The sequence below is a fragment of the Siniperca chuatsi genome, linkage group LG20 (assembly GCF_020085105.1).
Source record: "Siniperca chuatsi isolate FFG_IHB_CAS linkage group LG20, ASM2008510v1, whole genome shotgun sequence".
Taxonomy (NCBI): Eukaryota; Metazoa; Chordata; class Actinopteri; order Centrarchiformes; family Sinipercidae; genus Siniperca; species Siniperca chuatsi.
Window position 1 is genome coordinate 3,634,265 of NC_058061.1, and position 26,056 is coordinate 3,660,320.

The 26,056-nt window shown below is 38.3% G+C and overlaps 1 protein-coding gene across 2 annotated transcripts; it reads right to left on the reverse strand.

Annotated features, from left to right (window-relative positions):
* grnb (granulin b) lies at positions 1-22,897 on the reverse strand. Of its 2 annotated transcripts, none has more exons than XM_044178598.1 (17): positions 22,734-22,897; positions 22,366-22,448; positions 20,001-20,141; positions 17,954-18,094; positions 16,633-16,746; positions 15,507-15,648; positions 15,160-15,269; positions 13,871-14,000; positions 13,625-13,716; positions 12,360-12,510; positions 10,940-11,037; positions 10,212-10,448; positions 8,637-8,873; positions 7,099-7,362; positions 6,788-7,021; positions 4,491-4,748; positions 1-2,805 (listed from the first exon to the last, which is right to left on the reverse strand). In XM_044178598.1, the coding sequence occupies exons 2-17, from the start codon at positions 22,366-22,368 to the stop codon at positions 2,659-2,661; spliced, it is 2,499 nt and encodes an 832-aa protein (XP_044034533.1). In that variant the 5' UTR covers positions 22,369-22,448; positions 22,734-22,897; the 3' UTR covers positions 1-2,658. The 2 variants fall into 2 exon arrangements, with proteins under 2 accessions (XP_044034533.1, XP_044034532.1); XM_044178597.1 differs by having other exon boundaries at positions 4,491-4,766.
* Positions 22,898-26,056: the final 3,159 nt, after the last annotated feature.

Here is a 26,056-nt window from a genome sequence, read left to right on the forward strand (position 1 = left end):
TGATATTTTGAAGAACTTTATTCTCTGCCTCTGACCTCCTCCAAATAAAATCCTCCTGGAAAGGCTGGAGGAGGCAGGGAACACATGAATGAACCAAGACAAATATCTAAAAGTAGCAGTGACAGCATGATGAGCACACATAAGATTACAATTTCCTCGCGAGATATAAAGTCCTTCAAAAGAAACACTCCTCTGTGGAAAAAAAATCCACCCAATTACAGAATTCAAGAGCAGCATTTCTACAGTCTTGAAGAGCTTAATCAGCGCTTGGAAACTCTCCAAAAGCCAGAGACCAAAAAACAAAGACTCAATGACAACATGTATGTAGAGCTGCTGCACTAAAAACTCCATCTGTGTAGTTAAAAAGCTCCACAAACAGTATCGTCTCAGTGGGTTTTTTTTTCTCTGCCGACTGGACTTGTTCCATTATGACATCGAGATGTTCTTGGCTCTTATTTCTTGGCTTGTTTTGAGAAATCTACTGTCCAAAACACAAAAGAACAAGCATGTTTGTTCTCTTCCAATGATCGACTGAATTTTCCTGACACCTCTTTACAGTGAAATTATACACAAGGCACAAGCTATTTGTATAATCAGTCACTGTTCACGTTGCTTTAACCAAGTGTATAGCAAAAAACTAAAGATGCAAATTTTAAAGAAACAATTTCTATCACTGCTTTACATGAAGTGAATATCCACTCCTGGGTCTCTCATTACATCACAGGCAAATTAAAGATGAAATAAAATCAACTACATTAAAATGCCCCCACAGACCAGCAGATAAACAGTCAACATGTACCTGTGAAGCCACAAACAAAAGGACATGCTGCTTCCTTTACGTGTGGGGACATGAAGAGACAAATAACTATTCTTAGAAACAACTTCAGTCAAGTATGATGAGTTAATGCAATCAAATGTTGCCCACAGCAAGTACATTTATGTTTCTCTTTTTCATAGAGAAATGGAACAGCACTGCGCGATCACTCACTTCCAATAATAATAATAATGATCACAAAACACAACAACAATGAAGCCGGATCGCGATATTCTATGTTTTTATTGTCAACAAATCCCATTAAAAGAAAAAAAAAAAAAAAAAGACCCAAACCAACAATGAATGTATCTACTAACAAGTATTGTCTGTGTATCAAAGCCTGGGGCGGCAGCGGCTTGGTGGAAGAGCGGGTCGCCCACCACTCGGAAGGTCGGTGGTGCGATCCCGGCTTCCCCCAGTCCACGTGTCGAACCCCGAATCGCTGTGCTTTGGGTGTGTGAACGATTCGTTAGTTCCTTTGGACTGATGAGCAGTTAGCATCTGCCATCAGTGTGTGAATCTAGTATGTGAAGCTCTTTTAGCGGTCGGAAGACTAGAAAGGTGCTGTACAAGTTCAGTCCATTTACCATATATCTTCTTCCTCTGAGCCACAGAGCGCCACTGTCGTCCAGAAACTATTAAAAACACATCAGCGAGCCGCTCTGTTGCACTGGGTGACATGTTCCTTCATCACTGTGAACACACACACACACACACACACACACACACAGTAGTTTATTCTGACTCAGTCCCACACACACCGTCCTGCTGCTGAGGTTCCCAAGTCCTGGGCTGGACTGGTACCCGGCCACGAGGAAACCATATGAAACCATACTGTGCAGAAAAAGCTAAATAATAATTCTATAACTATTTATTTATTTACCTTGAAGTCCCTGTCACATCCCCGAAAACCAGAACATACTGTTTTCCAAGGTAACCGGTCCATCATCACCACCTTTCAGGATTGAGCAGTACATAAGTGTTGCTAAGAGGGCTGTGTTTTTTTTAATTAGTAAGAAACCCCAATGAAACACAAACCAAATAAAGTTATGGTGTCAGTTATGCTCGCCTACTCTCTTCTCAACTCGATATCAAGACTTATTTGTGTGTTCGGGAAGATAAATATAGAGCTCATGGCTGAATTGATTGAACTAGATGATTTGTGAACATGCATGAAGCCCCCTGTCCAACTTCATCTTCCAGTATGCGTACTGATGGGGTGTGGGGAAACAATTACGGTCGGCAATAAATTAATAAAAGAGATGAAACATTGTATTTGTGCCACAGACAGGGTAGGGAAGTCAAAGTATTGAGAGACTAATTTTGGTTTTGATCTTTTCATGGGATTTGTTGACAATAAGAAAAATACAGAACACCACCAATGTTATCCTTTAAGAGACACTGCAAATGTGTGCAGTTAAGTCCTCACTGTACTTCTCATGATTGTATTATTGTCACCTAGATAATGATTTCCTAGAAGAGAGCGTGATGATACATATTTTCTGCCTGGTGCAAAACACAAAAAGACTCCTGCACACTGTTTTTCCACTTCAAGGTAACACATGTTGAAATAACAAAATAAAATTCCTTCCTACCAAAGTGCTTCTACTTCATTATAACGTCTTAATTGTCAGAGGTGACTGCAGTGTGCATGTTTATTTTCCTGTCTCGCACCGAGTCTGCTCCACACCTACCACCAACAACACTCAGGAGTGCAGAAACTTGGTAAATACACTTCCACCAATGAGAAAACAGACAGGAAGTGGTAAAAAGCCCTTATTGTCCGTAGACAACATGAGCTGTAGATGGATGTTATGGATCCAGGTTGAAGAAGATCAGAGGGATTAAAGCCCGCGGTGGAGAAAGTCTTTCTTTCTGTCCCCAAACAAAGTGTCCCAGGTCAGCTGGTTCTGCAGGGTGCAACCTCCAGCCTTCAGGTCACATGAGTATCCTGCAGGACAGCAGTGCCGTGAGTCCGAGCAGCAGACAGCCTGTCAAAATAAAAATAAAAAGTTAGATTAGGACATCAACGTTTTTTTTTGGTTTTTTTTAAGCCAGTCGAAAATTTTAAAACGGTACTTCCCCAACCTGCAGGTTTCTGCCATACCAGCTGCACTAATTCATTAATGAGGTGGATTTATTATACGGCAAAGACATAAATATCATTCAGTGTTTATTTCTTGTTTAAAATATACAAAACACTAGTATATATTGTATATAGATATGGTATGTTGTTGGTCATTGTTGCTTCTTCACATTCTTGTATGCACTTCTGTAATACTTCTGTTTACCTCTTTGTTCAGCTTTGTTGTTTTTAGCTGTATGACTGTTTCTATCTTGCTGTAAACTGTTCGGTGTTTAACACTGAGAGCAACTTAAAACCGGAGTAAAATTCCTTGTATGTGTTCACATACTTGGCCAATAAAGCTGATTCTGAAATAATAAATGTACGACACTGCTGCCGAGTTCTCTCTCACAGCTTAAAGGACACAGCCGGCGACCCAAATGTCAAAGAAAAGAATAGTTCCACCAAAAGAACTTTTTATCAGGCTCAATTTGAATATGTTTACATGCACACAAGAAACCGGGTTACTGGGAGAAACCAGCGACTGTAGTAAAATCTGCATATGCATGCAGCATGAAGTTATCAGTGTATCAGTGATACTACGGGAATGTGTCTGAATTGTACAAATAGCCAAATGTTCTGTGGTGGAAACTGACTTATTCAGACCTCAAGAGGCGACTTTGTCTTATAATTTCATTGTGTTAAATCACTCTGTGTGATGATCTTTCCTTTAGTTTTGCCACTCTGCTGTCACAGTGACACATGTCAAGAAATGGGAAACCAGGTTTCTCTAATCCCGTATTCCAGTTACAGAATACCGGGTTTTTCGGTTACACGTTTAAGAAATCTCATTACTGCAGAAAGCCGACTGTAACCTGTTTACTTAAGTATGTGAAAAAACGCTCTAAAAATGATTCCCAGATATCTTTATATGTATAATTATGTTTTACGATGCAGTCACAAGCTTTAAATCACTATTTTTAAATAAGAATAAAAATAGTCCTGTATTTTTAGTTATCGACATTTAGAAATACACAAAAAGTAGCTGTAGCTAAATGTTTTGAATTATTTTTATGAATAAACCTCTAAGTCAAAAATGACTGATTGATTTAGATAATAATGTTGCATTAAAATCTCAGACTACTGGGTAACAACTTATTGCAGAGATGTAGTGAGTCTGCAGGCTGATTTAACATAATGGACCACCTACCTTTTTGCTGATTTAGAGTTGGTTTAGCTCCAGTTTAACTGATTATCATTTCTCATTTCTATTTTCTAATGTACATTTTTATCTTTCTTGCTGCAAGTTTCCCTCCGGGCATGTGAGGAACACGTTGCTCTTTAAGAGTAATATTTAGACATATGAAAGAATAATGGGACAAAATAAAATACTAAATGGGACCAAAGAGGGACACAGCATGTTCAACAAGGCAGAAAACAGAGTTGCTTTTGATCATGTGACAGTGTTCACTGGTCACATTATCCTCAAGTCTGAGGATTGAGCTGCAGGAAGTACAATTTTAAATTACATCACTATGAACACGCTTACCAAGTCAATCTATCCTTCAAGATGATCGAATATTAAGTGCTCATGTGAGAGATTGTACGTACCCTGGGTGAGGGGCAGCAGGCCCACTCTGTGGCTGAGATCTTACAGCACGTGTCTTGCTTGGGGCAGTGAAACTCCCCCGTGCTGTCACATGGTACGTCTGCGTCGTCCTCTGAGCCTCTCGGCTCGGACTGTACCACTTCGCCCTGAGGGAGGGTGTGGGTGAGCACATTGTGGTTCTTCTTGTCACATGTTCCAGTCTGCATGTTGCAGGTGTAGCCCTGAGGACAGCAGTGCTCGTGGTCTGCACAGCAAACCGCCTGAAGAGGAGACAGAATCTATAGATTTTAAGTATCTATAATCTGATACGAGCATTTCATACTGTCACTACATTCACAGGCGAAGCATTTCAACAGTTAACAGTGTCGGGAGTCTTTCTGCCCTCTGGTTGTAAATTTGGACTAAACCACAATGCTAAGAAATGAGGTGAACTCTTGTTTTACCTCAACGACCGACTGTTGAACTCAAATTTATAATATTTTATAACAACAGACATAAATGTGAGATGATCCGGCCTTGTGTCTGAACAGCGGCTCACTAGAAAGGTCTTTAAATGGGACATTTTACATGGACGTCCCTGGACTCCGTTAGAGGAAATCTTTATTTTGTAGGATCTATATTTAATTTTTCAAAAACAGGTTATAGTGTAATATTCCTGACACTCAGCTCAAATTGTCCCTGATATAAAATGGTGACCTGATGTTTTGTACAATCTAAATTACAAACATATTAGACTGGTTTCAGAATCAGAAATACTTCATTCTAACTCCTTCATTACAGCTGCTCACTGTCACGTCAGTGCACACAGGAATAGAAGTACTAATAGAGTAGAAATAGAAATAATAATAAAAAAAGTCTGCAACAAGACAATTATTTCTAGTAAGAAATAAGAGATGTGCAAATCAAAATATAATACACTATAATACAGCCAAGTTAAATTAAGTACAAAAGTGGATATAAATTATAAAGCTAAAATAAGTGTAAAGTACAAAGTGGATTTACCGGTTGATAAGTATAGTACGGTATAAAACAATGTAATAATATAAGTAATAAGTAATAGTGCAATAATGAGTGCTGTCAAGTTAAGTGTAGCAGATTAACCAGATTATTAGACGGTGGATATTGCACAGCAGTAATAGTATTAATAAATATCAATAAACAGAGAATATTGCACAATATTTCAAGTATTGCAGTGATGTTAATGATCAATGTCCAGTTTAGTGACTTAGGGTCATACAGACTGACACTTAGAGGGAGGAGTTAAAGAGTTTGACGGCCACAGGCAGGAATGACTTCCTGTGGCGCTCTGTGGTGCATTGTGGGGGGATGAGTCTTGCGCTTCCATCCAAATGTAGCACAAAATGTAACCAAATTTCCAAAAAATAAGCAAAAGAAAATACAAATGAATGTGCTTTTCCATCTACTACTGTAATGTGAATATTAAGAGTTGGTCTTTTGAGATAAACAGCTGGTGGAGCTAGTTCTCCAGCCAGGTGCCATTAAACCACTGCAGAAGAAGAGGACACAAGATGATGTAATTAAAAGAGCTCCAGTCAAAGCTCAAATGAACAAAAACGATGTAGAAATCAGGATGGAAATATGACGTTTCCTTATGTTTCATGTATTAATGTGAGGAAGGTTACAGTCTCATCGCTCCACACACATCTGAGGCTTTCGTCTCTTCGGTGGACGTTAACATTTATTCACTAAGTCTGTTTATGTGAAGCAGAATTGAACTAAAAGTCAAAGATCTGTGTGCAGTTACGTTCGGGTACATTATCACTGGCTATAGAAACAGGCAGGTTTAATGGTGAAGAGGAAAGGCTTTGTTTGTTATGTGATTTTGGTAAGTGCTTAGTATTAAAAAGGTTTGCAGAGTTTCCAAGTTGCGTTTATAATCCATAAAAAAACAAACACCAAAACACTGGGTTTATTTTTTTAGGTATTAGAGTAAGTAAGATTTGATACCGATCCTATGTTAACAATGGGACTATAACTAATTTCTTTAAATAATAATAAGGCTTATATCCATGTTGTGAAATAGTAAAGGTAATGATTATTAATTTCAAATAAAAAATGTCTTCGGCCGCACTGACTTGTAGATTATTCTTAAATGTATGTCAAAGGGCTTTTTAAATGGACCTACTGCAGACAGGACTTAGTAAAATCTTATTTTCGGCCACCTAATTGTGATCTGTGTTTATTCATCCTTCTTCCAGCTTCCTCGCCGTTACTAAAACATATGATCTTACATCAAAGTAACGGCCTAACATAGATGTGAAGTCTGTGATGTACAAACCTTGACCAGAGGGCAGCAGCCCCACTCTCCTGACTGCAGTTTACAGCAGGTTGTTCCTGAAGCGCAGCTGCTCTTGTCGTCACATTTAACGTCTGTCAGGGCGCCCGGCTCGGTCAGGGCGCTCAGTTTGGCGAACCAGGGTATCACATGGGGGCCCTTTGAGCAGGAGGACCGGTGAGGTTCGCAGGTGTGACCGCTGGGGCAGCAGTGGTTTCCATCATTACAACAGACCGCCTGAGGAACAGCAAAGGTAACTCGCAACACATAAATTAGCTTTGCCAGTGTGTGAGGCTGTTTAAATAATCACTTACCTTTGGCAGAGGGCAGCAGCCCCATTTGTGGGTCTTGTCCATGAAGCAGCAGGTCGTATCCTTGGGGCAGCTGGTTTGGGCGTCACACATGTTCTTGGCTGGCCGAATTGGACTGGAAACAGCCTGACTGGGCTTGTTCTGCAGGGCCGGTATCTTCTGCAGCCAGGGCAGGCTGAGGCCACCAGGCTTGTCACAGGTCTGTTCAGCCACGTTACATTTGTAGCCTTTGGGGCAGCAGTGCTCATGATCGTTACAGCACACAGCCTGGAAAGAACAAGACTGAATAGCTCTTTAACGCCGCCTGAAATCCCTGTAAATGTCAGATTTTTAGTTCAATAGATGGAAGAGATTTTATGCAACATGACTTCCAAAAAAAAGAAGGTCAAAGAATGCCATGCAGTACTGAAATATTCCTGCTATATTTTTTCCCAATAAACTTTGACTATTCAGTAATCATATAGTAATGCATCTGATCTCCTTATCAACATCATTAAAACACAACATGTGATAAAGTTACAAAGTGGGACGAGCCACTGGTTCCAGAAGTTTCCCACTTTAAATTCTCATTTCAAAGTTTTCCTTTAAATCGTGTTTGGGAAAAATGTTGCTCAACACGGAAACACGAGTCTCCTGGGTGATTTCATGATACTATATGTTTATGTTATGTCCTTCAAATTAAGTTATTTCAACTTCTCAGAAATCATCATTAATCATTAAACCTATTTTATTTTTATACTGTAACATGAAGAACTTGAGCTGTTGAAGCAGTTCGTTAACAAGTGAAACCAGATACAAACAGCGTGAAGCCCCCTTTTAATTCGCTGAATGTATTTTATTTTTATGTAGTAATGGTGCAGCCATTTGGCCAAAGATTTGTGGACACTTCTGTAGTTATTTTTGCCGACTGGGCAATATCAACGCTGATATCTCTGACAAGGAATTATAACTACAAGACTGACGTTTATAGTTTTTTCCCCACTTGGCTGCCCATAATTATGGTCCGTACAATACGGTATCAAAGCTGTAGCAGATTCAGAATGCTTCATCGTTGCAATTGTGTACAAAACATTTGAATCTGAAAGCAACCTAAATTAAAGAGTTTTATCAGGTTCTACAAAGTGAAAACTGTAGTTTCAGCTTAACGTTAGTGGTGCAACAGAACTTTAAGCTCTGTGATTGGATGTTTCTTCCTGCTATGCTCCTTGGGGAGTTGTAATTAACTTCTCTCCTTCAGTTTGTCCACAGGCTTCTTGTACCTTTTGCCTTTTTATCAAAGAACCAGATATTTTCTAACACAGTTGTTCATCTTTTGCTCTGACGATTCAACGAGTTATCTAACATTGTTTATGTGAAAATCAACAGGACTTTCGTTTCCTGGAAGCCTGTAATAACTCCTCCCACTTCATAACTCTATTACAGGTGACACTTTACAAGAACAAACATACCCTCAGCCATCAGTACTTCACAACACACCAGTGTCATCTGACCTGCAGAGGCACATCCCCTAAACAAGCCCTTACACTGAAGGAGAAACTGACCTGAGATAAGGGGCAGCAGGCCCACTGTCCAGAGTTTCTCTTACAGCAGGTGGTGCCTCCTGGACACATCGTCTGCTTGTCACATTTCTCATCTTGCACCTCTGAGGTCAGAGCGGATACCTTCTCCACCCAGGAGAGGGAGGGCAAGAAACCAGACGGGTCGTCACAACTTTCAGCCTCCAGGTTGCAGACTGTACCATGAGGGCAGCAGTGGAGGTGGTCATCACAGCACACAGCCTGGCAGGAAAACAGAATATATGCTGGGTGATTTTACTCTATCATAAAGCTTTGCAGCCCAAAAGCAAGCCCTGTTAAATACCCAAATATTAACTTTTGGCTTTGTTTTTCCATGCTTTAAAAAAAATATTATTCTTATGTTCGGTTAACGCTGACATTATCGGTATGAAAAACTGAAAGCCTGTGATAGATATTGTTTTACAAAGTAAGTTGAGGCACTAAAAACTTGGGATTGGTTTAAAATGGAACCTTATTTTACGTTACGAATGGTTAAAAGAGAGTTTTTATTATTATCTTATTATTTACAGATCAAAATATTGTCGAATGTATGTGAACCCAATTTATATTTACCTAAAATTGTGCAGTGATTCCGCTGTTTAGGCTTTTATTTATTTTTTAGTAGTTTTAGTGTGATAGTTCAAATTTCACATTCATTAAATTATTGTTTAAATTCTAATGCGAGTTGCAGTCCAAAAACTACTATTGCTAATAATTAAAATTTCGATTAAAGTGTTGATTAAAATCTATACACTATACTTGTGTGCCCATTTGTGAAAAATGTGATTAATCGCGTGTTTTTAAATGTTTCGGAGGTGTGGGTGGTGATTCAGAGGCTAGAATTGATCATTATAGATATAGTCAATAAGTTCACAACATAACGTGTAGACAGTGGGAGATTTGTGCGATTTAAATGGCTGCTTACAGAGATTACTCTTCACTAAGTGGAAAAAAACAAAAACAAGACTTGGAGCGATAATGAAAACGTGGGGCAGTCATGTTTCTCGACGCTACTCTCACAGTCAATGTGGATCAAGACTCAAGATTTTCAAGATTTATTTGTCACATACTCATTACTCAATGACTCTAGAGGATGTGCTAAAAGGCTAATTTGCAATAATAATAGTTAGAAGTGTAAAAAATAAGGATTAGAAAAAAGAAACAAAAGGATAACAAAAACATATACACTCAGTTTCCACTTTATTAGGCTACACATAGCTAAAACTAATGCAGGCCTGCAAAAAAAATCCTCCCTTCGTGTAATGTTCAGTTTGTGTTGAAACTGTTTTAGAGAGGCGTTGATTCAACTGTACGTTATACTGAGAGGTGTTTCTAATATCTTGTCCACCCCAGTTATATCAATTAGGGTAGACTAAATAACAAACACCTCCCTGTGTAATGCAATACAGTTCAACAGCATCGCAAACTACATCCTCCAAAAGTCTAATGTTATGTTCCTATCTGTTCCATGAAACAGACAAGTGACAGATATAAAAAAACTCAAAAATGCTGGCGGTGCAGATTGCCAACCACAGTGTCATCTCTCCAGTCCCATATTACCTGAGGCAGAGGGCAGCAGGCCCAGTCTCCACCTGCCGTCTTGCAGCAGGTGGATTTTCCAGGACACGATGTAGATTTGTCACACTTGCTGTTATCGGTCAGTAAGGGGAAGACGGGCACTTTGCTAAGCCAGGGCATCACAGGACTGCCTGTGGCAGCATCATCACATGTGGAGGCTGCCAGGTTACAGGTGGTGCCATGGGGACAGCAGTGCAGGTGGTCCTCACAACACACAGCCTGCAGGGAGCACAAACAAACAAGCTGTAGTAATGGTACACAATCTTCGCTAATCTGCATCACATATTTATTATTTAGCAACTAAAAAATACTAAGCCAAAATATAATGTCTGTCTGAGCAGGAAAACCGCCCTCCTCCTCCATGCTGACCTCCATTAATGAACGATGAAACTGGAATACGTGCAAGACTGAACAGAAGTTTGCGTTAATCATATTGACTTATATTTCTGCAGTGTTGCAATAAAACATATTTCTACACGAGTGTTGCAATAAAACAAATTTCCCGGAGTGTTACTGAACCGAGATTAGACAGTCCATCAGGGGAGAAGCAATTTATCAAGATTACTGACAGCTAAAAAAAACTAAACTCTGAGATGAATCATGATCTGAGAATTCATGCGTTAAGTAATTCTGTGCGGCTGCACTTAGAGCTGTGCGATTATTATTAGTTTGTATCATTATTATTATTGTACACATCAGTATGTTGGTACCTTAGGTAGCGGACAACAGGCCCATTCTGCCTCTGACGATTTACAGCAGGTGTTTCCGTCAGCGCAGGCCACAGAGTCATTGCAGGGAACAGCACCGACTGAAAGATAAACAGGAACATTATTATCAGTGCGCACGTAAGCAAACTTTATTTAAAAAGAGTACTTCACCAATTTAGCATTGTACTCCTGCAACTGACTCATGATGGACAGTTTTTCAAAAAAGGATTATAAAAACAAAACTGATGCAGCAGAACCAGAAATATCTTTTTTATTCCACACATTCTTCTTCCTTGTCAAAACCTGGCACCTACATTACCCACAATGCAACTCAACCACTGTCAGTTCGTCTGAGATGCAGGTGCTTTATGCTAGTAGCGGCTAATGTAGCCTTGAGCTGCTAGCATGCAGCAGAGATGAGCAGCGGGCTACAGAGGTCTGGTAAGCTGGTAAGCACACAAACAGATTTTTCTCATTTTCAGACTTGTAGTCTTCGACCTAACCGACGCTGACTCAAGTGACATCACTTGAGGACTTTTATCAGATTTTGTGCAGCTCCCTCTGAAGTCAAAAAAGGCTTTTTTCCACATGTGCAGTAGAAGCCAACAAGGACCTTCATGTGTAAAATCGGCGAGTTCCCCTTTAAGTACAAGTCAATGTAAGGATTCATATTGAGTTATAGTGCTGAAACTATTAATTAACTGACGAACAAACTGACTGACAACCATTTGATTAATCATTTAAATAATTTATAAAGCAAAAATGTCAAACATTCACTTGTTCCAGCTTCTCAGATGTGAGGATTTGCTGCTTGACTGTTTTATATCAGTCTTATTTTAATCTGAATTATTTGCATTTATTGCACTTCACATCCGTTAGTTTTATGTCTTTTGTGAAGCACTTTGTAACTCGCTTTTGAAAAGTGCTATATAAAGAAAGTTATTATTATCATTATCATTATTATTATTTATGCCTTTAATTAGGGAACATAAACAGTATCGTGACCAGAAACCAGACAACTATAACCTTCACACGAAAAAGTCATAAAAATGTAAAACCTGGAGTGAATACCTAGGAAATAAAACCATGCAGGTTCAAATTCATCATCAATAACATTTAATTTATCACTCTTTGAGGTCTATAATTCATGATGTCAGTGTAACTTCCCCTTAAAAGTAAACAAATGGCCTTAAACTGCTCCATCAACAAAGTATTTAAGAAGAAATAGATAACGTACAGTCCTGCACCACATTAGATCGAGGTGCTGGAGACAACTTTTTAATACCAATCAAATATTTAATATTGTTCATCATCAAGAAGGTCTTAAGACAGTCTTGCCTCCAGGCGTATGTATATTTCAAAACACAAAAAGTGCTGCTTTAAGATGGATGTCCCCTGGTGATGACAACTGTCCCACTCTGACCTTTGCTCTGTACTGCCACCAGCTCCGTCACAGCAGCGGGGATCCTAACGGCCACGGTGGTCTCTCCCCGGGTGGACACACAGGCGCTGTGGGACAGGTCGCACTCGGTGCCTGCAGGACAACAGTGGATGTGATCTGAACAACAGACGGCCTGGGAAAAAAAAAAGAGGAAAGTATCTTAATCAGTGTCATTATATACAGTAGTAAGGCTGAATTCATGCTTCTCAGATCCAAATTGATTCCTCTGAACTATCACTTGGTAGTTTATTGGTTTGTGTCAATCCATATAAAGCTGCTTAGTTTATATAAGTGTAGAGCCAATAGGGAAACTCAAAATCTACTGTACTGTAATTTCACCCCTGATATAAACTGGCTGACACTTCCTAATGACTGGAATGGAAATGTGGTCCCCATTAATGTGAAACCCTCTCATTCATATACCTTTTACTTGCTTAAATTAATGAGATTATTTGAGAGCTGCTATATATTTGAAGAAAAATTATTCTCAAGAGTGTGATCGGGTTTGACAATTTTCAGGCACAGAGCTGAGTGAACTGTGGAGACACATAGCTTTAAACCTTTTTGTAATGTCATGTTAAACCTGTTACTTCTGGGCATCGCCTTACTGTTTATTGGACATTGTTATCAGTGTAGAAGCGATGGGTGTTTCCTTTTTTCTTTATTATATTTTTTAGTATAGTTATTTTTTGTTTTGTTATTTGAAATTGATTTTCACTTTCTACAATGAGCTTTTTTCTTTCATTTCATTGTGATTATATTTCATTTCCTTTTATTCTTCATTCCGCTTCAGCAGATTTGTCAGCCTATTGACTGCAAATAAATTTACCCAAATGATCAACAGATGATGTGATTCTTCTGCTGTTTTGTCCTCTGGAGTGCCGCCTTTTCCCCCCCAACTTTGTTTTTGAAAAAAACAGACATATTGATATCTTTATCTGTTTTTTTTTTTGTGAATCCATCAAATTAAAAGTGTGTCATAAAATGTTGAGCATTTGTTTCAAAATAATATGGTTAATGATTCTAGATTGAATGATGCCACATTTAAAATTTTCCTTCTTTCAGCTTGGAGACTTAGTGCTACAGTTTTCCACAACAACATCAAAACTACACCTACACTCCCCCAAATAAACAAACAAAATGAATGAGGGATTAAGACTCTATGAGCTCTGACCAAACTGGGTCTTGCAGGTTGGGTTTGGGCAGTAACGTCTATCCTTTAGAACAGGTTAGTTGAGGTTCCTCACATTGATCATAGGACAGCAGCCATATGTGCCATTGGTCATCTGGCAGCATGTGGTCTGGTCGGGACATGCTGATTTCTTGTCTGGACACTCAACTGACAGGACGAGAACAGACACAATGATCAATACTTGTTTTTTGTCTGTTTTCAAAATATCAACTGACTTTTATCTGACACATTATAGTTCTAGCAGCATGATGATTAAAATATATTAGAGCATGACTAATATATTTCAGCAGTAACTGCTTACCGTCATTCGATACAGCAGCGACCTTCTTCAGCAGTGGCACGTGCGTCTCACCAGACTTGCAGACCCCATGCTCCAGGTCACATATTGTGTTGCTAGGGCAACAGTGGAGATGATCGCTGCAGCACATGGCCTGCACATGATTAAAATATCAAACACAGTTAGATAATAATAAAAGTTTGCTGTTTTAGCAGGAAATTGCATTATTCTTTTACAGCTAAGGACACCAAACAGTGTAAAGGTCTTAAAAGGCATATACAGTATTTTAGCCTTTGTGGCTGGGTTATAAATTCTGACAGTCTCACACCACAATCCTTTATTTAATTCCAAAAAAGCCCCCCAAACCTCAACAACATATAAATTACTATTGCTGCATCCTAAATAACCAAGTTGAAATACTCCCAGGAGCATAATTTGTGCAGCTGTGAAATGAAAACAACTGTGTGCAACAATCCACTGTGCATGCTAATATAGCATAACATCTCACTGCTATGTCCATATTGCACTGAGCAGTGAAGATGAGGATTTGATGAGATGTAATACAAAAGCTCCCCGGTGAAACAGTGCTGTACACGCCTGTATATGAGCTCCAATGTTACAGTATCTACCAACAAGCAGTTTATTCAGTATACTCTGGTGTGATACAGTTACACGACTTGGTAATTTGATTCTCTGTCTGGTACCTAGAAGTATTACTACGAAGATGTGGCATGATTAAAACCACAGTACGTACCTGCCCATACTGTGAAGGTAATTTAATATGTTGCTAATCTAACAGACAGATTATTACTTGTGAAACATCCCTGCTCTCCTTTAATCTTGTTATTGAAGTAATATGAATAAATGTATGAGGTCTTACCCTGCCTTCAAATAAAACAGCCAAACATGAATACACCAACAACACAAAAACAAAGAGGACAATAATTTAAGTGTTATGCAAAGTCCATCTACTATTTTTTAACTATACAGTAATAAACAAGGAGCTGTCAAATAAAATATTCTTTTTGCAACAGTGTATTTATGGCTGCAACTAACTAATTATCTCAATTAATTGACGTATTATTTAGTCACTAAAATGTCAGAAAATAGTGTAAAATGAAAAACCCAAACATATTATTTAAATTTATAATAATATAAAACATAGAAAAGAAGCAAATCCTCACATTTGAGTAGCTGAACCAGTGAATATTTATCAAATCGTTGGTGATTAATTTTCCGTCGATCAACAAAGCAATTCATTGAGAAATCGTATATTTAATATTAACGTATCAATACATTTGAGTCATACGTACCTCTGGGTAAGGGCAGCAGCCGTAGTCTCCACTGGTTAGCAGGCAACATGTAAAACTATCAGGGCAGCTGGTTTTTCCACCAGGACACGTCACTGAACTGACCGCAGAAGCTACAGAAACACGAAGAAAGAAACATGGTCATTAGTTATTAGTACAGAATCATCAGCATATAGCTGTAGAGTGAGTGACAGATGGATTTAAGAGACTTTTTAAAATCGTTCTGCTAATTAAAACATTTCTTTTCGCATGGGATTTTTCAAATAGACCTTTGGCTTGACATGAGAGTACATGACCATTAAATTGGATGGCTTGTCTGAATGTGTTTATTTACATGAGGAATTCCCCACCTGGATTATTCTCCCTCCTTCTAGCAGGCAGTTTCTGCAGCATGGGGAAGGACTCCAGTGAGGCAGACACACACTTTGAGTGAGCAATATCACACTTTGTTCCCTCGGGGCAACAGTGGAGCTTATCCTCACAACACACCGCCTGCAGAGAGAAGAAAATCACTTCAGACAGACAGGAAGACTCTTCAGTCAAGGACAGTTTCCTGCACATAATGGAAAAGTACAGATGCTCCACTTGAATGCTGTCAGTGGGAGAAGATTACAAATGTATGACAAGCAAACCATAATTGAATGGTTTCTCATTCAAAAACAGAATTACCACATGTTAAACATTTGCAAAAAATATAGATTTTTTTTTTGCTGATAAAAAGCTGCAGAATTTGGACATAAACCTGTTTTACTATCAAATTAAACGTCTGTCTTCAACATGAGCACTGTGACCAGTGATGCTTTTGAGTGTGTAACAAGCAAACACAATTTATTCCCCCGTGACCAAAACAGATGTGGAACAGTGAGCTGAAAATCTTGTTGGCAGATTTGCATTTGAGCTTTAAGTAGTGAAGAAAACAAAAAGATCAGCTGGTATTTCAAGAGACACTGGATAAGAATAAAACATTTTAATAAAGCAAATTTATCTTTTGGGGTCATTTAGTATGACTATAGCATGACAGATACTGTTTCACCCCACTTTTATGATAAGGATCTATTAAATTAGTTCATTTAAAGATTTGTGACCTGTCAGTGCTCTCTGCTTGACAAACTATGTAATAAAAAAAAACTAAATTGTTAAATTACATCAAACACATCTTTGGCATTTTGTGTACTGCAATTTTTTGTTACTTATAGGCCGACATATACACCGATATATCTGATATACTGTCGCAGCCCACTTATTGGTCAGGCTCTATCAGATGGTTGGTACAGGAACAATTCTAATCAATTGATCTAAAAATGTTAACATAACCGGATAATTAGTTTTAGATAATAAGACCTTCGAAATGACAGTTTCTTATCCACCAGAGAAATCAAACGCTGACCAGCAGATCAGTAATATGTTTCTTGGTGGGAAGTGTTGGGGTTTGTGTTTTTAGGTGACAGTGTGTGAGGGTGAGCTCATGTACATCACCTTGGCTAATGGACAGCAGCCCCAGGAGCCGTCAAGAAGCTGGCAGCAAGTGGTGTCATCCGGACACTCAGACTGCTGGTCTGGACAAATGACTGCCGTTACTCCCTCGCTGAGCTGGATCCGTCACACATCATACCAATGAGAGCAAAAAATACGAAAACCAACACGTCAATGGCAGGATTACAAATATATTTACTTGCGGAAACAGTTATTCATATGGAATTAAAAAAAGATTTTAGCTTTCTTTCCTACAAATATAATTAGTGTAAACAAATGCCGGTCACTCCACTAACATTATTTCAGATCTGTTATTCATGAAAATGTATTTAGTACTATTGTACAGGAAAACCACACAAACTTTAAAAATAAACTATTAGAAATTAGCAAGACTAAAAGTGTTCAGCCCTACTAGTGGCCCCTAGAGATCGCAATGTTCATTTCACTGCAAACTTGATCAAAAACACAAAAAGAGCTGAAATGATTAAATTACTAGAAAGACAGAAAATTAATCGTCAACTATTTTCACAGGTGATTAATTGTTTAATTCACTTTTTAAGCAAAAAGTCAAACATTACCCAGCCTCTCAAATGTCTTTGTCTTACCTGATAGCAAACTGAATATAATAACCACAGTAAATTTGATAGAAATCCAACAATTAAGTTTCTAGCTACAATATCATGGACTGAAGTGTTGATCAAGGGGGAATTTTGACATTTGGTAACTAAAGGGGGTCACCAAGGCCGCTATCCTCAGGGGTCAGTGAATATCCATACAATTTTTCATGTTAATCTAGCAATCAGTTGTGTAGATACGCTTCTCTGGACCAAACAGGTCAAAAACACAACGCTGTATTGTGTCTGATGTATTTCTAAAACAATACAATGGTGTTTTAACATGTTTCAAGAAATATGAAACTACAAAAACAGCAACAATATGTTTGTTTTCTGTGGCGTCTTTATGCTGTTTTTTTCTCTTTTTCCATTTGCACTAATCTTGTACGTGTTAAGGTCTAGAAGTACACTTCAATAAAAGAGCGCTTATTCTGTGTGCTACTTGTTTTGGATAACAGTAAAGACAGATAATAATAAACAAATTGCCGATGCAGCAGATCTAAGGATGTCAAAAGTGTTTTTGACCTACATTCGTCAAACCAGTCAATGGCTGCCAGAACTTAATGCGCCATTGATTCTAGTGCAAAGGTCGACAAACGGTCCAAACTTCCTATAAAAAAATAAAAAAAAGTCTAATGTCTCAAAAGAGACAGTTAACAAAAGAATAACAACACATCTTCATTTTGACAAAAGCCCTCTGTTAGAAATACCTGAGGGACGAGCAGGGCCTGTTTGGTGGGAACTCGTCTCATCCACGGCAGGGAAACTGTCTTATTAACACATTTGGCGTGGACGAGATCACAAACCGTCCCCTCATAGCAGCAGTGGAGGTGGTCTGAACAACACTCAGCCTACAGATGGATTCATGAAAAGAGATGGTGAGAGATGACGAAGGTTTACTGAAACACACTACAAACAGAGCAGCAGAAAATGTCGTGTAGAAGAAACTCATCAGAGCGGAGTTCACTGTGTGTACACCTTAAATTCTCTATATGCCATGAAATACAGACTCCTCCAAACACACCATTAATGTTGTCTGTGAGGATTCTCGGTCATCCAGGTCATGGTGTGTGTAGAAGTGATTGTTCTAGCTGCTCAAACATCAGGAAATTCAGAAGAACCCCCCCCCCAAAAAAAACAGGTGTCATCTGATGTCAACTGTCTTAAATAGAGGTGTTAAAGCCGACTCGTCCTGTTTCTGAGCAGAAGAACCATTTAAAAACTTTAACCAGAAGTTTATTTTGGTTACATTTTAGATGACGTCTCTTTGAGCTCACCATCGGTGTGTGTGTGTGTGTGTGTGTGGATTCAGGGGAGCATAATCAACACTGAACGACAACTGTGTTTTCAAGTTTTAGTTCTTACTACAAATAAAGTAAACTTCATATTTTTTTGCTTCAAAAACTGAAGCCTTTTGAATGAGAGGAGGAACGTCTGCACATCCTTCTTTGCACATTTTCATATATGATTGTACACTGATCCATCCATCCTTATATACACAGCATTTTATTTATTTATTTTTTAGATTAGATTCAACTTTATTGTCATTACAAATGTACAAGTACAAGGCAATGAAATGCAGTTTAGGTCTAACCAGAAGTGCAATAAGCAAGTGCAGGATATAAAGTGTGTGCATAAATGCAGGATAGAGCAGTATTATGAAAATATTTTACAAGTGGTACTATGGACATTATATACAGATGGCATTACTATAAACGGAAGTATACTGATGGATATGTACAATAATGAATTGGACTGGGCAGAACAGCAGTGCAATGAATATAAAGTAGTGCAATTTATGGACAGAAATAGTTAACAGTGCAGCAGATGAGTTATTGCAGTATTCAGTACATAGTAGTGGAGTGCAAATGATGCAGTTTAATGTATAAATAAATAGTCTGGTAGTGCAAATGAACATGTGGTACATGTAGCAAAAACATACCATTTGAGTAATCAGTCTTAACTTCTTTTTTATTGTACATAATACTGGATGTCATATATGAGTGTACTACTGTACCTGTCCACAAATCCTCAGGCAATAAAGTAGACCCTCATGGTAAAGCAGTGGTGGAAAGTTACTAAGCATATTTACTCAGGTACTGTCCCTTAAGTACAATTTTGAGGTACTTTTAATTTACTGGAGTATTTACATTTTATGCTGCTTTATACTTCTACTCCTCTACATTTCGGTGGGAAATATTGTACTTTTTAGTCCACTACATCTTTAGCTTTAGTTACTACAGTTACTTTGCAGATGCAGATTTGATTACAAAACATTTAATTAACGCGTCTAAAATGTGACACATTGTTATAAATCAAACTACCCAACAGTATAAAGTCAAAAGTAGCTCCACCTAGACAAGCGACATTAAAATGCCGCTTACACTACAATGCAACAGTATTAACAATTCAATAATATAATATAAAACTGAGCCAGTCTGCTGCCTATTGAATACTTTTACTTTTGATACATAAAGTACATTTTGCTTCCAATACTTGAGTAAGGTTTTTAATGCAGGACTTTTAATTGTAATGGAGTATTTTTGCATGCTGTTATTGCTTCTTTTACTTTAGTAAAAGATCTCGATACTTCTTCCACCGCTGTTTAAATGAACTGTGCAAGAATTTGTGTGCTTATAACTTTGTTCAAATGGCAAATAAGTCACTTGAACTTGACTGTATCAGCAACAAGTACAGTAATAGATTAATTAAAATAATTAACTCCTGTGTCAGACACATAACTGAATGTTAACTCACATGTGGTAGTGGACAGCATCCGTATCCTCCCACGGTGTTCTTGCAGCAGGTGTTTTTGTCCTCACACATGCCTCCATCAGGACAGACCAGCGCTGAGCTCAGGCCCAGCAGAGCCAGACACAGGACCCCCATCTGCAGTGTCTGAACACAAGCAGGAGAGGAGAGGAGGGGGCTGTCAGCAACGTAGTACGATGCAATGTGGTCTGACAACATACAAGGATCCTGAACTAGTGTCAACGCATTCGATCTACTCTTCTTGGTTTCGGTGTTTCCTTCGGGTTGTGAGAAACTAATAAATCACTGTGAGGAAGGATAACAAAAGGTAAGTATGTGCAGCAGCTCAGCAAGAATTCCAACTGATAAACTGGATTTCAACACTAAACAAACCCAGATCTTTGCTGTAAAGTTCATGTCCCTTTTACGCATCTATAGCACTCATATTTTAGGCATTTCATATCCTAATCAACCGCCATACAATGCCAAAAGTCACTATGTGCAAGATTTAATAATATAATACAATATACTGTTTACTATTAGGGTTTTTGTTCCTGCAGTACATACAGTGGTGTGAAAAAGTGTTCGCCCCCTTCCTGATTTCTTTTTTTTTTTTTGCATGTTTGTCACACTTAAATGTTTCATATCATCAAACAAATTTAAATATTAGTCAAAGATAACACAAGTAAACACAAAATGCAGTTTTTAAATGAAGGTTGTTATTATTAAGGGAAAACAAAATCCAAACCTACATGGCCCTGTGTGAAAAAGTGATTGCCCCCTAAACCTAATAACTGGTTGGGCCACCCTTAGCAGCAACAACTGCAATCAAGCGTTTGCGATAACTTGCAATGATTCTTTTACAGCGCTGTGGAGGAAGTTTCGGCCCACTCATCTTTGCATAATTGTTGTAATTCAGCCACATTGGAGGGTTTTCGAGCATGAACTGCCTTTTTAAGGTCATGTCACAGCATCTCAATAGGATTCAGGTCAGGACTTTGACTAGGCCGCTCCAAAGTCTTCATTTTGTTCTGCTTCAGCCATTCAGAGGTGGACTTGCTGGTGTGTTTTGGATCATTGTCCTGCTGCAGAACCCAAGTTCGTTTCAGCTTGAGGTCACGAACAGATGTTCGACATTCTCCTTCTCCTTAAACGGTCTAAAGCCTAAAAGATATTACATTTTCTGTCATGTGTGACAAAAAAATATCAGAAAATCGTAACATATGAGTTTAAATTAATCGATTATCAAAATAGCTGACGGTTAATTTTCTGTTTATCAAATAATCTATTTAAAAACCGACAAATCGTTGTAGCTCTAGCATATTTGTTGAGTCAGTACATGGTGTCCAATAACTACTTCAGTGTTTATAAAGAGGTCTATTGAGTAACCAACTCTGATAAACAGAAAAAAAGCGAGGAAACCAAAAATGTGCACAGTTCAATAAGATAAAAACTGTTATTTAGCATTAAAGGAAGAACAGCTGATTAAGATGCGTGACACAGATCGTTATTTTAGCTCAATCTTTCATAAGCAAAAACTGCACAATTGCGGAGTTAACCTCAGCATGTAAATAAGCTGTAGAAATGTGGCAACTGATAAGATACTGAAGAAAGCATCTCTAGTCTCGAGCATCAGGTATATGAACAAATAGGGTGAATCGCTAACGACTATTTTGAGGACTGATTAACCTTCTGATTATTTTCTCAATTAACTGATTAGTTGTTTCATCTATGTGTCAGAAAATAGCACCAAAAAAATAAATAAATAAATAAAAAAGCCCATCAGTTTCTCAGAGCCCAAAGCGATGTCTCCAAAAACCCCCAAATATTCAATTTACAATGATATAAAAGAGATAAAAAAGCAAATCCAAACACTGGAGAAGGTGGGACCGGCAAATGTTTCGCATGGTTTGCTCGAAAAACGACTCAAACTCAAAAGTTGCAGATTAATAATATGTCAAATAATTGTCTAATCGTTTTCTATGAACAAGGGTTGAAAGAAACACCCCAGGAGAAAACATTAGTATCTGGATGTATGTGCTTTCTCTCATATTTGTGGATAATTTACCCAGCATGTATGTCAGGTGGTGACAGAAATGTTGTAAATAAATAAACAGACAGTAAGCTTTTATTCAACTGATCGTGTGCAGACCCACAAAGCGTACAGTTCATACAGTTTTTATAAAGGGCAGCAGGGTGGATTAGTGGTGAAAAGGTCAACTTTTTGACTTAGTGTTGTTTATAAAGTGTCCTGGAGCAAAGGCATTAAATCTCTCCCAGCTTCAGGGGGTGTTACTGACTCTGACCCTTAAAAATAGGAGCTAATGTATTAATAATGAGCAAGATGTTTGGCTGCTAGTGAGTACTTTACCATTATTAGCAGATGACTTGGAGGCAGGCAGACTGAGTTCAGCTTTTACGAACAAAGGGCACTGCACTGCATACTCTTACAACCTGAGGAGCAACAGAAACACCATCAGTCGCCAAGATACTGTGGGAAAAGACTGAGCAGTAGTATAATAAATATAGTACTTAACGTGTGAAAGCGTAAGAAAACTTGACACGAGACAAAACTAACTTTTCGCTAACGGTAACTGGAATTAGTGAGCTAGCTAGCTAACGTTCTCAAATAAGCTAATCCAAAGGAAAAACAAGTTAGCTTAGCAGGCTAGGCGGCTAACAATAAAGCTAGCTTGTTTGAATGACTTCTAGCGGATACCTTTTAAGTATTTTTCCTACCTGGTGGGTTTTGTGCAGTAAGTCCAGCCTGTCACATATATGTCGTATTTTTTACGCTGCTTCACAAACATTCAGAGTAACAAAGCAGGAGATGTCTCGAGCAGTTTTTTTTTTTTTTTTTTTAAACTCGCAGTTCAATAGTCACGTGACGCACTCCCACGTGAGGGGTGTTAACGCTGCAGCTGACAGGAGAGGACAAATACTGTTATTGATCACATGGGCTGCATGTTAATACAGAGGGGAAATATTCATCACTCGATAAGCATAAAAGTTAAAGAGAAAGTGGTAGAAAATAACTAAGTACATTTAGCCAAGTACTGTACTAAAGTACTTAGAATCAGAGTCAGAAATACTTTATTGATCCCTGAGGGGAAACTCTTTCCTTACAGCTGCTCACTATCATGTCAGTGCACACAGGAGTAGAAGTACTAAGCAAATCAAAATATAATACAGGTAAGATAAATTAAGTACAAAGTGGATTTACCGGTTGATAATAAGTATGTACGGTATAATAATGCAAAGTAATAATAGTGCAATAATGAGTGCTGTCAAGTTAAGGGCAGCTTATTAAGATGATTATGAGACGGAGGATATTGCACAGCAGTAATAGAAGTATTAATAAATATCAATAAATAGGGAATTTTAAACTGAAAAGAGTGTATTGCACAATTATTTCAAGTATTGCAGTGATGTTAACGATCAATTTCCAGTTTAATGACTTAGGGTCACACAGACTGACACTTAAAGTTAAAGAGTCTGATGGCCACAGGCAGGAATGACTTCCTGTGGTGCATTCTGGGAGGATGAGTCTTTCGCTGAAGGTGCTCCTTTGTTTGACCAGCACGTCATGGAGCGGGTGGGAGACGCTGTCCAAGATGGCGTGTAGTTTGGCCAGCATCCTCCTCTCTGACACCACCGCCAGAGAGTCCAGCTCCACCCCCACAATGTCACCGGCCTTACGGATCAGTTTGTTGAGTCTGTTGGAGTCCGCTACCCTCAGCCTGCTGCCCCAGCATGCAACAGCATACAGGACAGCACTGGCCACCACAGACTCATAAAACATCCTCAGCATTGTCCGGCAGAGGTACTTAAGAGATACTTGTACTTTACTCGTTGTAAAGTAAAGTTGTACTTGTACTTTACTTGAGTATTTCCATTTTCTGCTACTTCTCTAAATTTCAGAGGGAAATACTTTTTACTCCACTACGTTTATTTGATAACTTACTAGTTATACTTTGCAAATTCAGATTAAGAATACAAAATACAGTGTAATCAACAAATAAATTATGGTATTATTATATCAATAAGACTTTATTGATCCCCAGGGGGAGATTCGCAAGCTACCCACAAGTATATGAAGAAATATATATATAAATAAATAAAAATTAGCCACACATTTACCAGCTGCTATGTTAAAGTGTTGAACACATTAGTGCATCAATAATCATAATCTAGTTGTATAATACGGGGATGAGAATGACTTCCGGATGGGAGCCGAAACGTCTTGATTCTGAAAACAGTGTCCAGATGACTACGACTGAAACCTTTTCTACGCTAGTTGTATAATGTACATTATTCTGAAAAGGGCCATTCTGCATAATGAGTACTTTACTTTTGGTACTTTAAGTAGTTTGCTGCTAATACTTTTGTACTTTTACTTGTAACTACACTGTGGTATTGCTACTTTTACTCAAGTAAAAGATCTGAGTACTTTTTCCACCACTGGTTAAAGGGGCACTCCAGCAATTTAGTATTACACCTCTATGAAACTGGGGGCCTTGTGAGCAGCTGGATCCTACATTTCCCACAATGCAACTCAGTAGTCTTTCATTTCTCCCTGCCTGTTTGGGAACTACGCTTAATTTGCTTTCTTAATGAGAATTAAATGAGAAGATTGATACTACTTTCATGTGTGCACTGTAAATGTGAAGCCACAGCCAGCAGCCAGTTAGCTTAGCTTAGCATAAAGACTGGAAACAGGGGGAAACGGTTAGCCTGGCTCTGTCCAAAAGTAACAATATCCGCCTGCCAGCACTTCTAAAGCTCACTAAACACTTTATAACTTGTTTGTTTCACCTGTACAAAAACCGAAGTATAGTTTTAAGGGGGTTTATGTCGGCTACAGGGCTATTTCTTTGCTAGGACCACTTACTTCCTGGAGTCTCTGCTGGTTGCCTGGCAACTGGCTCCCAGTCATCTAATTCTCTGTAAGAAAGTGAATAAGCGTATGCCCAAAATGTCGAACTTTTTTCTTTGAATGCCCTCGTCTTTCGAACTCCACACCTCCAGTTTATAACGCAGGTCAGACAAATATTTGAAGTCTAAATTCAAACCTCACTCAAATATTACAGTGACATAAAAGGGTTATTTTAGAAAGCCGCCGTGGAGATTCAGCTGTTTCACACGGTAAGTAGTAGCTACTCCTTGTGACAAGTAAACAGACCTTTGTGTAAAATGTGTGGGGTGCCCCTAAGAGTTTAACACTCACAAAACAATTTCATGAAGACTTTCATCAGATTTGACATTGGTGTCTCCATGGTAACACGAAAATAGCCCAACAACTGTAATTAGATTCTGATGAAAAGCAGCTATTTAGAGTATACTGACAAAAAAAATTAAATCTTCACCTACAAGAAGGAGATCACATCATACTATCTGTATCTTTTTCTCACCGAACATTTTATAAAAATGTGTATTATCACGTGCAGGCTACAGTATATTCTGTGTTTTAGCTGCGTAGCAGATTGTTTTGGGATAATTGTTGGTGGAGGTGACATTTTTGGTCATTATTTTCTAGTTTGCTTTTCATTCCCACTGATGTCTGCCTGGTGATGACCTTGATGGTCGATGGAAATGTTCTTTAAAATCGTTTGGGAACCAAACATTGTTTATTAATTACCGCCAAAGAGTATGTGCCATTAAAATAGAAATCTAAAAACACCCCTACAAGTTGGGATGTGGAAAACAAGTCCATACCACTAGAATTACATATTAATAGAGAAAGAGTGAAAACTTTAACAACCTTTTACTGATTATATGAAAGACATGCTGTACCTCTGAACCACACTGACTGTTTAAATGTACTTTTATGATTTTATTATACTTTAATATGCTACAACGTGCCTTGTTGTTGAAAGGTGCTACACAAATAAACAAATGTAAACAGTCAAATTCCCTATGAATGGTCCTGTCAGTACCTCTCAGCCGTTGTAATATTGTTTATTTAAATGTTTCTTCAGTCTTTACTTTGTCCTTGTTTTGTCTACCTTTAGATAGTTTAGCTGTTTTGAACTTTTCTTCAAAATAAAGTCACAAACGCTGAC